The sequence below is a fragment of the Ochotona princeps genome, chromosome 9, assembly GCF_030435755.1.
Source record: "Ochotona princeps isolate mOchPri1 chromosome 9, mOchPri1.hap1, whole genome shotgun sequence".
Lineage (NCBI taxonomy): Eukaryota > Metazoa > Chordata > Mammalia > Lagomorpha > Ochotonidae > Ochotona > Ochotona princeps.
Genome location: NC_080840.1, coordinates 14,684,512 through 14,699,367, shown reverse-complemented (window position 1 = coordinate 14,699,367; position 14,856 = coordinate 14,684,512). Strand labels below are relative to the sequence as shown.

Genomic DNA, 14,856 nt, shown 5'->3' with positions numbered 1-14,856 from the left:
GAGTTGGGCCAGACCTAAGGCAAGGGCCACGCAGTTGGCGGCAGGGCCCAAACACCTGGGCCATTTCAGACTCGTGTCAGGGACTTGGCTTGGAAGTGTAACAGCTGGGTCTTGAACCAGCAGCTATGCGGTATGCCAGCATTGCAATGCTGGCCCAAGCATAGACCACTTTTGTCGTTGCGGGAAGTGCTGTTGGACAGGCTTGCTGGAATCCCTTAGCCGGTGGTCCTTGCTTTGTCGTCTAGAGACGGCCGAATCCTAGCTGCCGGAGGGAAATCGAATCATCTTCATCTGTGGTGCCTGGAGGCCACACAGCTCATCAGGATTGTCCAGATGCCTACCAATGTTCGAGCCGTCCGTCACCTGGAGTTTCTTCCCGATAGTTTTGATGCTGGTTCTAATCAGGTAACACAATAGCCAAAAATCTGTATTTTTGAGAAAGATCATATCCTTTTCTAATTCTAATTTGTATAACTCATATCCCTATAAAGGAATTTGCATTTGTTGATGTTATTTTTATATAGACTCTGGAATTGAAAATTTTCAAAATTTCGGGTTATTTATGCTGTTGACAATTCACTGTTTTTAAAAAAATCCATATATTTTAAATGTATGTTGTGTTCTCTGGAGTACAGGTTGCTTTAGCATTTTTTTTTTCAATGTGATACCTAATTCTTTGAACAGATACAGGGAAGGCATTCTCCCTATTAACATTGGGTAATTACGTAAGGATTAAAGATGGAACTATTTAAAATTGTCATGGTTTGTTATACTGTTTTATATATCATAACTAGTTGACTCACTTCGGTGAACCATTTTTTAAATTTTGCGTTAATTCACACATACTAATTGTGCCTACTTATGGGCTGCAGAAACGCTGTAATTCCAGTATTGAATGTCTTGATCACATCCAAGGATCATGCTTTATTTGTGTCATTTTGTAGCTTATGAAATGTTTGTTCTTCTTCCTTCCTCTCTTTTTTCTTTGTAATAGATTATCATGAATCTTGCAATCGAACAAACTAACTGGATATGTGTGTGTTTGTGTGTGTTTATTCATCTATTTCACTTCAGTTTTTGGAGAGATAATACTGTCGAGTGATTGGAAACAGAAAAAGTCAATAAGCCTCTCACTCCTCTCCCATTTGGCTGTTGACGCTCCTCTCCTCCGTAGTCACTGTCGTTACATGTTCTGTTGTGTTTTTCCCACGTTTAAAAAATGTGCTTTTTTGAAAGAGCAACAGAAAGAGGGAGAGATGGAAAGAAAAAGAGGAGAGAAGGGGAGATCTTCATCTGTTGCTTCACTTCTCAACTAGTCGCAACAGGCCAGGTGTTTTCCAGGGTGAAGCCAGGAGCCAGGAACTTCATCCGGGTCTCCCACCAGGCCTTACTTGGGCCGTCTTCCATTGCCTTCCTGGAACATTAGCAGGCTTCAGAAGCAGAGTGATCAGGACTTGAACCAGTGCTCCACAGCATTGCAAGTGATGGCTTACTGGGCTGTGCCACAGTGCCCATCTCCTTCCCACTTCCGTAAAAGCTGTATGTATGCATTTGATCGAATATTGATCATCTCTGGACCAGTTCTGTACAACGTAATACTTTCTCCTGGTGTTGGACAGCAGTGTCGAGCTGCAGTGCCTGCGCAGCCACATGGTCACAAAAGGAAATAGCTTACACTGTGCCATGCACTATATTGCAAACATAGGGTGTTTAGTAGTTGTATAAAATGCATTTTCAACTTGCAGTGAATTTTTCTGGATCAAATTCCATTATAAATTGAGGAGCGTGTGTGTGTGTGTGTGTGTAAATGAGTGTAGTTTGAAATGCTTGATTTTCACATTTTGGGGGCCTCTTGGTTTCTCCCCCCTTAGGTCCTTGGAGTGTTGAGTCAGGATGGTATTATGAGGTTTGTCAACATACAGACGTGTAAGCTGCTTTTTGAGATTGGGAGCGTTGATGAGGGTATCAGCTCCTCGGTGGTCAGCCCGCATGGACGCTACATCGCGTCCATCATGGAGAACGGGAGCCTGAACATATACTCAGTGCAGGCGCTGACACAGGAAATAAACAAGGTATGTTATCAAGGCAACCAGTTTCTTTTTTTTTTTTTTTCTTTTAAGTTTGATTTTATTTTTATTTGAAAGGCAAAGTTACGGAGAGGAGAAACAGATCTTCCATCCACTGGTTCATTCCCTTAACTAACCACTATGACCAGAAGTAAGCCAACCCAAAGCAGGAGTCAGGAGCTTCTTCTGGGTCCCCCTTGTTGGTGCAGAAGCCCAAGGCCTTGAACCTTCCTCGCTGCTTTCCCAGGCCACAAGCAGGGAGCTGGATGGGATGTGGAGCAGCCAGATCAAGTGCCGGCATCGCAGGTGGAAGACCAGCCTACTATAATGCTGGCCCTTCTAGAACTTCAGTTTTTAAAGAACACCTAAATATCATGTTATTCAGAATAAAATATTTTGCTCCTGTTCTAGTTCCCATAGGAACTTCCCGTTTTCCTGACTGTCCCTTGTTACTCTCACAGGTCACAGCTGCAGCCTTGATTTCTTACCTATGCTGCTCCATTCTGAAACCACTCCTCCTTCAAGGGCATCTGTCTACTGGGTGTCCCTGTGCGTTCAAAGGGTCATCTCTCTTTTTTCTTCTTTTCAGCCACCTCCTCCTCTAGTGAAGGTGATTGAGGACGTCCCTAAGAACAGGCTGAGTTCCGGTGACCTTCAGATGAAAGTGACAACAGGAAAAGTTCAGCGACCAGCCTTACGGCCCAGGGACCCCAGAATACAAACTAGAATATTAAAGCAAGACCTGACTGGTAATGTTGAAAACAAAGAGGTAAGAATCCATCCCAGTTAGACTGGCTTGGTCCTGATTCTGCTCGCTGGAAGCGCGTTATGCCTAAGTGGTCGTTACTCTTCCCTGTCCTCAGAATTAAAGGAATGTCACATCTCGAGAAGAGTTTGCAAGTGAAGTTACCATGAATTTTTTTTTTGACAGGCAGAGTTATAGAAAGCACACAGAGAGGTCTTCCATCTGCTGGTTCACTCCCCAAAATGGCCACAATGGCCAGGGTTGGGCCAGAGCACCTGAGTCGCCCACTTCGGTGCAGCGGCCCAAGCTGCAGGCCGTCCTCCACTGCTTTCCCAGGTGCGTTAGCAGGCAGCTCAGACAGGTGCCCGCCTATATGGGATGCCAGCACTGCAGGCAGCAGCCTAGCTCTCTATGCAACGAAACCGGCCCCACAATGCACTTTTTATACATTTTCATGAAAATATAAAACATTTCTGGAGAATTACACAGTCCAGGTTGCAAGCCATGCTGTGGCTGCTAAGTAACGTGGACGTGGCCAGTCTGAAGGTGGCTGTGGGTGTCGGGAACACAGAGTGAAGGCAGTTAGTACTTCTTTGTGCTGATACATGCTGAATTGGTACTTTGATTCTTTGGGGCTAAATATGCTACTAAAGGAGACATAGAGAAAGATCCTTCATCCACTGGTTCACTCCCCAAGTGTCCCAAAGAGCCAGAGCTGAGCCAATCTGGGACCAGGAATCAGGAGCTTGTTCTGGGTCTCCCACAAGGGTGCAAGGTCCCAGGCTTTGGGCCATCTTCTGCTGCTTTGCTAAACCATAAGCAGGGAGCTGGATAGGATGTGGAGCAGCCAGGACACAAACCAGCACATTCAGGGCAAGGAATTAGTCATTAGGCTATTGCGCCAGGCGCTGATTGCCTGTTCCTTATGAGAACAAGAGCACTGAACTCAGTCAGAAAATCTGGCTTCAAGTCTTGAGCCAAGACCTTACAGTTCTGTAAATGTGAGCAAGGCACTAAACTTTTCCAACTTTCCCACTTTCTGGAACACAGGAAGGGGACAGGCTTTGCAGTACAGTGGGTTAAGAGTTGCTTTGGGACACCCAAATTCCTGAGATGGAGTGAGTGCCTGAGATGGAGTCCTGCCTCTGCTTCGGAGTCAGCTGCCTGCTCATGGGTGCCTTGGAGACAGCGGGTGTGGATGCGCGATGAAGGTTCCTGGCTTTGGCCTGGCCAGACCCTGCTGTTACAGACATTTGGAATAAATATAAATAAATACCTTTCAAATAAATACAAGTAAATACCCTTGGAGAGTAAAGGAACATGACAAACCCATCTGTGTGATATAGTTGTTAAGATCCAATAAAATAACCAGTGAAAACCGGTTTATAATCAGAAATCCTATGAAATCATATTAAAAATCACAGTTGACTTAAGTTTTTTAAATAGAATAGATTATCAGGAAAAGCGTGTGATTATTGGTGCTTCATAAGGTGACCTGGAGAACTAGAAAAGTTCTCAGATTTGGCCTTCATTCTTTCTTCCTAGGAGTTATCCAAAGTTTTAAGAAAGAGGGCTAGCGTGACGGTGCAGCCCATTAAGCCACCATGCACAGCCAGCATCCCATGTAAGCACCAGCTGGAGTCCTGGCAGCTCCCCTTGCTGGTGCACCTGGAAAGGCAGCGGAAGATGACCCAAGGACTTGGGTCGCCTGCCACCCGTGTGGAAGACCTGGATGCAGTTCCAGGCTCCTGGCTTCAGCCTGGACCATCCTAGACTGCTGCAGCCATTTGCATAGTGAGCCTGTGGATGGGAGATTTCTTTCTCTGTCTCCCCTTTCTAAAACTCTGCCTTCCAAATAAGTAAGATAAATCTGAAGAACAAAAGGAAAAGGAAGGGCCTGTTGCGATAGCATAGTGGCTAAAGTTTTTGCCTTGCACATGGGCGCCGGTTCTAATCCCAGAGACCCTGCTTCCCAACCAGCTCTCTGCCTGTGGCCTGGGAGGACAGTAGAGGACAGCCTAAGGCCTTGGGACCCTGCACCTGTGTGGGAGACCCAGAAGAGCTCCTGGCTTCAGCTCGGCTCAGCTCCGGCCGTTGCAGCCGCTTGGGGAGTGGATCAGCAGATGGAGGATCTTCCTCTCTGACTCTCCTCTCTGTGTATCTGACTTTCCAATAAAAATAAATCTTAAAATGAAACGGGGGTGGAGGGTAGGGATGGGGAGAACATATTAAATTTCTTAGTTTTAATGCAGAAGATGCCAGTGATAGCCTGTGAGCCTAATCTGCTTACTTCATTCTTTTATATGTTTAAATGGCTATGTTTGAAGTTGTTATAAAAATACCTACATAATATTCTCAATTGTCACTCTTAGCCCACAAAACCTGACATTTCTACCAATTACCTGCTCACAGAAAAAGTTGCTAAGCCCCCATCTAGGGAAGACTGTATTCGCCATGTGCATGGCCTCATGGGAGTGAGGAGACCCGTGACAGCACATGGACCTTACTGTGTGTCGTGTCCAGAGCTGGAAAACCGCTGCGGCCTGGATTAGCATTTGTTCTCTTTTTCATTTTATGATTATACCACTTACTGAAACTTTTTTTTTTCTTCAGAATGAATTATCAGATGGGTTAAATAAAAAACGTTTGCAGATCTTACTAAAAGGCTATGGTGAATATCCAACCAAATACAGGTAACAGGTAAAATTTTTTTTTAGATAAAATTGGTTTTATTCAAAGAAATTTTTTTGATTAAAATTATGCTTTAATTTCAGGATGTTTATTTGGCGCTCTCTGCTACAACTGCCTGAAAATCATACTGCGTTCAGTAGCCTGTTGGATAAAGGTACTCACGTGGCGTTTCTGAACCTTCAGAAGAAATACCCCATCAAAAGCAGGAAGCTACTCAGAGTTCTGCAGAGGTGTGTTCAGCATGACCCGGGAGCCTAAGCCTGGCCAGTGGCTTTAAGCCCTCTCTTTATGACGTATTGGTCACCTTACATGATGTGTTGGTTGGCTTAATTTGAAAAACAAAATACGTCCAAATATGCATTTGTATTGTATTTGAGTATTCATGTCATTATTCTAGAGAATAGGACTTCCACATAATTTACCTAGAGTGGGGGAGCATCTGACAGGCAAGCTGAACAAGACCCCAAGAACCAAGGCACCTGGAGGCGGGACTTAAAAGTAGTAACTCTAGAGCAAACCGATTTTAAGTCAGCCGTTTCGGATGCCCTCGAGTGATGTATCTAAATGACCCTCAAAAGAAAAAGGGTGCCCCACCCCTGACAGGAAATGGGGATGCACAACTTGAAGAACTCTGAATTTGAAGGTAGAAGGTTTGGGTCCTGGTTCCATCACGAAATAGCTGTGGTATCTATCTGAAAGTGGAAGTAACAACAGCAACATCATAGAACTGTGTGGGGCTCAGGGGCAAGAGGCCACTAAGTCAATAAGATGGCGACTAACAGTCAAGGTCACTGGGTTACATGTGGCGAGCAAGATGGCGGCCAAGGACAGGCTACGCCATGGCCAGGGGATTCCGCGTTCATGCAGAGCAATGGGGTGCCAAGGGTCACTTCCGCAGAACTGCTTGGGGAAATAGGATGAGAATCTCTGAAGAAGTGCTACGGTATATCCAGTTCAAAAATGTACCCAGGAAATAATAATAATAATAATAGCTAATCATTTAAAAGGCTTTTCATATGGAAGACACGCTAAATATACACTTAATTTACTTTACAAATAGAGAAACTAAGTGGCTAGGTAACATCCAGGCATTTAAGTATTAGAGCTTGGGATTAAGCCAGGCTCAAGAGTCTAAAACATTTTTTAAAAAGTTTTCATTATGAAATTCTTCAAGCATAGATAAAAGTAGTATAATAATACACTCATAAAATCCTCCAGCTCCAACAACTTATTCAATCAATGGATTCTTTTTTTTTTTTTAAGATTTATTTTTTTTTATTACAAAGTCAGATATACAGAGAGGAGGAGAGATAGAGAGGAAGATCTTACGTCAAATGATTTATTCCCCAAGTGACCGCAATGACTGGAGCTGAGCCAATCCGAAGCCAGGAACCTGGAACCTCTTCAGTTCTCCCACGCGGGTGCAGGGTCCCAAGGCTTTGGGCCGTCCTCAACTGCTTTCCCAGGCCACAAGCAGGGAGCTGGAGGGGAAGTGGAGCTCCCGGGATTAGAACCGGCACCCATATGGGATCCTGGGGCATTCAAGATGAGGACTTTAGCCGCTAGGCCACGCCGCCGGGCCCCAATCAATGGATTCTGACTCCTTGTTTTTTCCTTGCAATTTAGTTGCTGAGGAAATTTGAAAACTTCCCCATATTCTGGATTTTGCTGATTATATTTCCATGGTTTCATTCAGATACTCCTCATTTTTTTTTAATATTTATTTATTTTCTTATTTGAAAGGCAGATTTACAGAGAAGAGAGGACAGAAAGATCTTCTATCAGGTGATTGACTCCCTAGTTGGCCACGATGACTGGAGCTGAACTGATGCAAAGCCAGGAGCCAGGGGCTGCAGCGAAGTGCTAGCTTGAGTCCCAGCTACTCGCTGGGCAGTACTTGGCTCCTGCCTCTCTGAGGGGACCAGGACGGAGCACCCGCCCCCTGGCTTCAGTCATGTGGGGAGTAAAGCAGAGGATGGAAGATTCTCTCCAAAGAATGGAGAACTTAGCTCATTGTTATTTTTTATTTTTTAAAAGATTTATTTCTTTATTTGAAAGTCAGAGTTCCAAAGAGAGGGAGAGACAGGGAGATGTATCTTCCTTTAGCTGGCCCCTCCCCAGATAGCCATAAGGGGCAGGGCTGGGCCAACTCAGGCAGGGCTCAGAAGCTGCTTCTTGGTCTCTTACGAGAGTGGCAAGGGCCCAAACACTCGGACTGTCCTCCACTGTTTTCACAGGCTGTTAGCAGAAAGCTGGATCAGGGGTAGAGCAGATAGGGCACAAACCAGTGCCCCGTGGGATGCCAGTGTTAAAGCAGGAAATCCGGCAGTGTTTTATCTTTTATTTTTTTAAGAGAAATGAAATTAGAAATAAATGTGTGAGAGTCATAATCCCAGGGTAAAATGGGTCTTTCTAAGCGTGGTATATCAAATAAGAGATTAATAAGAATGAAAATCCCTACATGTTAAAAAAAAAAGCTTCCTAGAGACACATGTAAAAATATATACAAAACATGATTAACAGAGGGATGATTTCCTTAACATGTGACGTACTTTTGTAAACATAACAAGAACCAGCCAACAAAAAATGGATAAAGAATATAATATCTAGTTCACAGCACTGAGAATGGCTCTTTTTTTTTAAGATTTATTTATTTTTATTACAAAGTCAGATATACAGAGAGGAAGATCTTCCATCCGATGATTCACTCCCCAAGTGAGCCACAACGGCCGGTGCTGTGCCGATCCGAATCCAAGAACCAGGAATCTCTTCCAGGTCTCCCACATGGGTGCAGGGTCCCAAATCTTTGAGTCATTCTCAGCTGCCTTCCCAGGCCACAAGCAGGGAGCTGGATGGGAAGTGGAGCTGCCAGGATTAGAACCGGCGCCAGTATGGGATCCTGGCGCATTCAAGGCGAGGACTTTAGCCACTAGGCCACACCTCTGGGCCTGAGAATGGCTCTTTTTGTTTGTTGCTTAAATTTATCTGGAAGAGAGAGGTGTCTTTCATTTGCTGGTTTATTCCATAAATGTTGTCAGCAGCTGGCCCTGTGCGACACATCAGGCAGCTATGGCGTGAGAAAGCACGTATGTCTTAAGGCACGCCAATGATGGGGATTTTTATTTTGAGGAAGGGTTCATCTATGCTCTTCACGGGCAATGCTTCTGCACAAGTGAGCTAGCTGATGGGGAGAGCTTCAAGTTGACCTGTGACAAAGCTTTCAGCATGTGCGGGTATTATTTCTTGGAAAACGTGTCAGTGAGTTCCTGTTTCCTGACCCTGGTTTCTTGGTCTCACTCCCAGAACACTGTCCGCATTAGCTCATTGGTCTGCCATCTTCAGCGACACTCCATATCTTCCACTCCTGGCATTTCCATTCGTAAAACTGTTCCAGAACAATCAGCTCATCTGTTTTGAAGTGATTGCTACGCTCATAAGTAAGTAGATCTTCATTACAGAATGAAACCAGGAGTGGATCCTTATCCGTTTCCCTGATGTCTTTATACCTTTGTAATGATTTATAGCTCTAGATTTCTCTGTTTTTAAATCAAAAAGAAAGAATGAAATGCTCAGGTCTGAGCATAAAATAGGATATTTCAACTCTTTTTTTTCCCCTTAGGCTGTATAGACTTTTTTTTTTTTTAGATTTTTTTTTTTTAATTTGAAAGTCAGATATACAGAAAGGAGAGACAGAGAGAAAGATCTCCCGTCCGATGGTTCACTCCCCAAGGAGCCGCAATGGCTGGAGCTGAGCCAATCCGATACCAGGAGCCAGGAACTTCCTTCCCGTCTCCCACGCAGGTGCAGGGTCTCAAAGCTTTGGGCTGTCCTCAACTGCTTTCCCAGGCCACAAGCAAGGAGCTGGATGGGAAGTGGGGCCACTGAGGTTAGAACCAGCGGCCCATATAGGATCCCAGGCAATCAAGGCAAGGACCCGAACTACAATGCTATTGCACTGAGCCCTGTATTGATTTTTTTATTGGAAAGAGTGCCCTGTATTGATTTTTTATTCACAGAGACCAGAGACAGAAAAATCTTCCATATTCTAGTTCACTCCCCAAATGGTCACAATGGCCGGAGCTGAGCTGATCCAAAGCCAGGAAGCAAGAGCTTCTTCTGGGTCTCCCACACGGGTGCAGGGTCCCAAGGCTTTGGGCCGTCCTGCACTGCTTTTCATTGCTTTTTCTAGGTTCATTAACAAAAAGGTGGGTCAGAGGGAACAGCTGGGACTAGACTGGTGCCTATGAAAGGATGCCACTGTTGCAAGCAGATGCTTGGCCGGCTGTGCCGTGTCAGTCCCGGGAGGGTCTTAGGGAAGGGTTTGGAAACACGCACAGGTGGGATGGTTGCACACAAGGACACTTTTAGAATGTTTCCTGAGAAATATATACTGTGAAAAAAATGGATGTAAATAATACCTCAGAATGGTATGGTTAAAATGGCAAATTACACGTAATTTGCCACAATTAAGAAAGAATACAAGCAGGTTATATCTAATTTAAGTAGGCAGGGAAAACTTTTTTATTTCTGGTACAGTCTTGTTGGAAAGCTAATATATGGTTGTGTGCTTAGGGAATTAACTTTTCTGACGTACATGAAAGCTTCATTGGGAGATTGCATCTTCTCCTGATGATCAGTCAGCATGGGTGACTCGTGACTTCCATCAAGAGTCTCACGTTAGTTTGATCTGATCTGGTACATAGGTGCTGAGCTCCCCTACCCGTCCCTCTCTTTGGGATATGCCCTTGCTCTGCCTTCCGGCTTCCAGTCTCGCTGAGACCTAAAAGAAATTTCAACGGAAAACATGATTTCTGTATATAATTTGAAATGGTTTTTTTTGTTTGTTTATTTTTGTTTTTAAGATTTTATTATTTTATTTTTATTGCAAAGTTAGATATGCAGAGAGGAGGAGAGACAGAGAGGAAGATCTTCTGTGTTGATTCACTCCACAAGCGGCTGCAACAGCTGCAATGGCTGGAGCTGAGCCAACCTGAAACCAGGAACCAGGAGTTTCTTCCGGGTCTCCCACGCGGTGCAGGATCCCAACACCTTGGGCCATCCTCGGCTGCTTTCCCAGGCCACAAGCAGGGAGCTGGATGGGAAGCTGGGCTGCTGGGATTAGAACTGGCACCCATATGGGATCCTGGCGTGTGCAAGGCAAGGACTTTAGCCGCTTGGCTACTGCACTGGGCCCAATTTGAACTGTATTTATAAAAGTCATTTCAGACAGTACCTTATGGCCAGGTGGCAATTCTTCGAGCAAAGAATCTCCATTTCATTGATCATTTCTCTTTATTTCACTGTCAGTCAGCTAGCTGTTTCCCCACACCTTCTGCCTCCTTGCCTGGTGGCACCAAAGCAGAATGGAAAGGCTTAAGAGGAGGCAGGTGGTCACCACCGGCAGGATTTGCCTCTCACTAGAAAGCAGGGTTCTGTTAATAAATACTAAATTGGAGGATCTGGACTTCGGGGATGTCTGTGGCTTGCTCCCTGTCTCTTTAGGATTTACTGATTTGAAAAGTAGATTGATAGAGGGGCTGGATGTGGGGAAGAGACCTTCCTCCGCTGGTTCCCTGCTCAGGTGGCCACAGCAGGTGGGGCTGGTGCAAGAGGAGCCTGGAGTTCCTTCTGGGTCTCCACATGGGTACAGGTACCCAAGCACTTGAGCTATCCATGGCTGCCTTCCCAGGCACATTAGCAGGGGGCTGATTCGGAAATGAAGCATCTGGGATTCAAACCTCTGCTGATATGGGATGCTGACATTGTAGGCATCAGCTTAGCTCACTACACCACAACACTGGCCCCCATGTGTAGCCTTTTAAATTCCCAGAACCAGTAGTGTCTGAGACATAACGGGACTTAGTAAGTATTGCTGAACCTGATATTTCTTCTAAAATAAATTTATTTAAGAGCAGAAGTTTGAAAAAGTGTTTCTTAGTCTTTGCAAGATCTTACTTGGCTTAATTACTAGCTCAAATTAAATATTCCTTGATTAATGAGGTAATGACTTTTCAGAATTGGCAGGTCCTTATGATCATATGCTATCCAGTATTCCTCTGATAAAGCCTTCTACTGGTAACTTTTTAAGCTGTATTTATTTTTATTGGACAGTCAGATTTTTTTTTCTTTTCTTTTTTTTTTTTTTTTAAAGATTTATTCATTTTATTACAGCCAGATATACACAGAGGAGGAGAGACAGAAAGGAAGATCTTCCATCCGATGATTCACTCCCCAAGTGAGCCGCAACGGCCGGTGCGCGCCGATCCGAAGCCGGGAACCTGGAACCTCTTCCGGGTCTCCCACGCGGGTGCAGTGTCCCAATGCATTGGGCCGTCCTCTGCTGCTTTCCCAGGCCACAAGCAGGGAGCTGGATGGGAAGTGGAGCTGCCGGGATTAGAACCAGTGCCCATATGGGATCCCGGGGCTTTCAAGGCGAGGACTTTAGCCGCTAGGCCACGCCGCCGGGCCTTGGACAGTCAGATTTACACAGAGAAGAAAAGACAGACATAGATGTTCCATCCTCTGGTTCACTCCTCAACAACAGCCGGAGCTGAGCTGGTCCAAAGCCAGGTCTCCCGTGTGGGTACAGGGTCCCGAGGCTCTGGGCCGTCCTCGGTTGCTTTCCCAGGCCACAAGCAGGGAGTTAGCAGAGAAGTGGAGCAGCCAGGATGCAAACCAGCACCCTATGGGATCCCAGCAGTTGCAAGGCAAAGATTTAGCCACTAGGCCATCACACTGGGCCCTCTACTGATAATGTTAAATAGAAGATCTCGTTATTATTGAAGAATAAAACTGGAGTTGACCGGGTGCTGCAGCAGTTTAAGCTGCCACTCGCATTGCTGGCATCCCATATGGGCACCAGTTTGAGTCCCGGCTGTTATACTTCCCATCCAGCTTCCTGGGAATGTCCCTGGAAAAAACAGTGGAAGATGACCCAAGTGCTTGGGAAAACATTCCAGTAAGCCTAGGATAGCTGAATTAATACAACGGAGTTTTTAAATCTATTCTACAATTTAGGCAGTTACATTTTTTATTTACTATTATTAAAAACATTAAGCCATATATTGAATATATTTAAGAATTGCCGCATAGAAGGGTATCTAAATACAGTATTCTTTTTTCCCTCATAGTCAATTGGTGTCAACACTGGTTTGAATACTTTCCTAATCCTCCTATCAATATTCTCGGCATGATAGAAAACGTCTTGGCCTTTCATGACAAGGAGCTGCTAAAGCACTTCACGGATCACAGTGTGACCTCGCAGGTAAGCAGGGTCCACGCTTGCCAATACTGTAGCTGATTTTGCAAACTGACATTGGTTCTAGCATGCATAAAAGGGTTTTCTTCAGAAGATATAATCAAAAGCATACTACATCTTGTATTTTTAACAGTATTCCATTCTTTTTCTTCATTCAATTGCATTCCTGAGAGTTTATAGAGGGGTCCAAGTTGAGTCAGTCCCTTTCATGCTTGTATTTTTAATATAATGATTTTCATCACTGAGGACAAATGTCAGAGAGTATTCCAGCCACTCTGGTTTTTTTCCCTTTGCCCCAGTCTGTGAGTGCATTTTTCCTTCTTCATTTTAGCTGTATGCGTGGCCCCTTCTTGAAACAGTGTTCTCGGAGGTTCTGACAAGAGAGGAATGGCTGAAGTTATTTGATAACGTCTTCTCCAACCATCCCTCCTTCCTCCTGATGACCGTTGTAGCCTACAACATATGTTCTAGGGCGCCTTTGCTCAACTGTAATCTCAAAGATGACTTTGAGGTAAGCATCCTTGTTCCTCAGAGGGAGTTCTCAGATCTCAACAGGAAAATCCACTAATCAAGTGTATACTGGGTGTGAGACACCAGGACCACGTGATAGGAACATTAGGAATAACAAGTTGGGCCGTATCCCCACCCTCATGCAGTTAGCAGAAAGAGCTATAATGGGAAGAGAGAAAAAGAAATCTTCCATCTGCTGGTTGACTCCTTAAATGGCTAACAAATGGCTAAAACTAACCCAAGCTGAAGCCAGGAGTCTGAAACTTCATCGGGATATGCCATGTGGGTAGCAGGGGCTGAGCCCAAGGGCCATCCTCTGCTGCCTTCCCAGGCACATTAGCAGGAAGCTGGAGCAAAAGTGGAGCAGCTGGGGCCTGAACCAGCATCCATTCTGGATTCTGGTATAACAGGTGGCGATTTAACCCACCATAGTTCCATGCTTCCCTCATCCCCACCATTTGTACGTCATTAAATCAACAATTATAGTAAGTATTTAGTCTTAACAGTTGCAGTTAAAAAAAAGTCATGATTGTAAGGTTTGAGTTCAGGTTCAGAGTCAGGCAATCACACAAAGTGGTGGTCGGCTCAAAGCAAGCTCTATTGGGAGTGCTCTTGGGTCAGGTTCACTGCTCTAGTACAGTCAGCGGGCCCAGGGGCTGTGGGAAGGACATAGCAGAGAGATGGGTAGTTGGAGGAGAGAAAGAGGGGGGCAGAATCTGGCAGATGGCTCCCTGGTGGGAGACAGCCAGGGACCACTTCTACGTGGCACAGTAACCGTGGGAGGGAAATGGCCTTGGAGAAGCTGCAGCTGGAGGGAGAGTAGCTTCACAGAGAGGAGGAGGTGGACAGGAGGAGCTGCTGAGGGAGGAGGGAGAGTCAGGGAGAGTTTAACCCTGAGGTGGCTGGGCGGGGACTCATGCATCATGAGTGCTAACCCTGGGGCAGGCTGTGGACCCCGCAGGGAGAATGGAAGTTGGACTACTGTCGGTTGTTGAGGCCTCAGATGCTGCTCCTGGCTGTGTTGAGGGTGGAACCTGTGCTGTTGGGGAAGGTGCTGTGCCATTGATGATGTGGCGGTGGAACTGATGGGCATCTGTGTTAGGAGGGCTGAGGGTGTAGGGCTGTGGAGCTTTCAGTGGGCACCCTGCTGTGTATTGTGTCAGGACTGCCTGGCAACCCTATCTAAACCCCACAGAGCAGACAGTGCTCTCAGGGCCAGCTTAGAAGGGCCTCAGGGTGAATGAGGTGAATGTTTGGGAGTCAGATTGGTTAGGGGAAGAGTGAGTTAAGAAGTCGTGGGTTTAGAGTGTGTTAGAAGAATTTGGGAAGGGAGAGCAGGATCGTCAACGGGTGAGAATGGAGAAACAGAAGGCGTCACCATAGAAGATCTCTAATCGTTAACCATCGCAATGACAGAACTTATCTAGGTCATGGAGAATTTGGAGGTCAATTGAGTCATTGATTTGTGTTGAGTCCCAGCCACACTGCAGAGGAAAGTCGGGTGGCACAAGATCTGAGTTGCAGGGTTTTGAGATTTTTAGGAAGCAGTGAAGTGGAGACTCTGCAGGTGACTCGAACTTTCCAGG

General features: G+C 45.5%; 1 protein-coding gene across 6 annotated transcripts in view; it reads left to right on the top strand.

Moving 5' to 3' along the window:
* The window catches only part of TBC1D31 (TBC1 domain family member 31), a 57,787-nt gene that overhangs the window by 20,546 nt on the left and 22,385 nt on the right, over positions 1–14,856 (top strand). For all 6 annotated transcript variants that reach the window (XR_009246054.1, XM_058668508.1, XM_058668506.1 and 3 more), the window contains exons 6-13: positions 246–405; positions 1,872–2,072; positions 2,656–2,835; positions 5,425–5,504; positions 5,586–5,732; positions 8,806–8,939; positions 12,633–12,766; positions 13,092–13,271. Coding sequence is in view for 5 of the 6 variants with exons in the window: in XM_058668508.1 (XP_058524491.1) it covers positions 246–405; positions 1,872–2,072; positions 2,656–2,835; positions 5,425–5,504; positions 5,586–5,732; positions 8,806–8,939; positions 12,633–12,766; positions 13,092–13,271 (1,216 nt within the window). In the remaining variant the exon portion in view is untranslated. The remainder of the gene's footprint in view (positions 1–245; positions 406–1,871; positions 2,073–2,655; positions 2,836–5,424; positions 5,505–5,585; positions 5,733–8,805; positions 8,940–12,632; positions 12,767–13,091; positions 13,272–14,856) is intronic.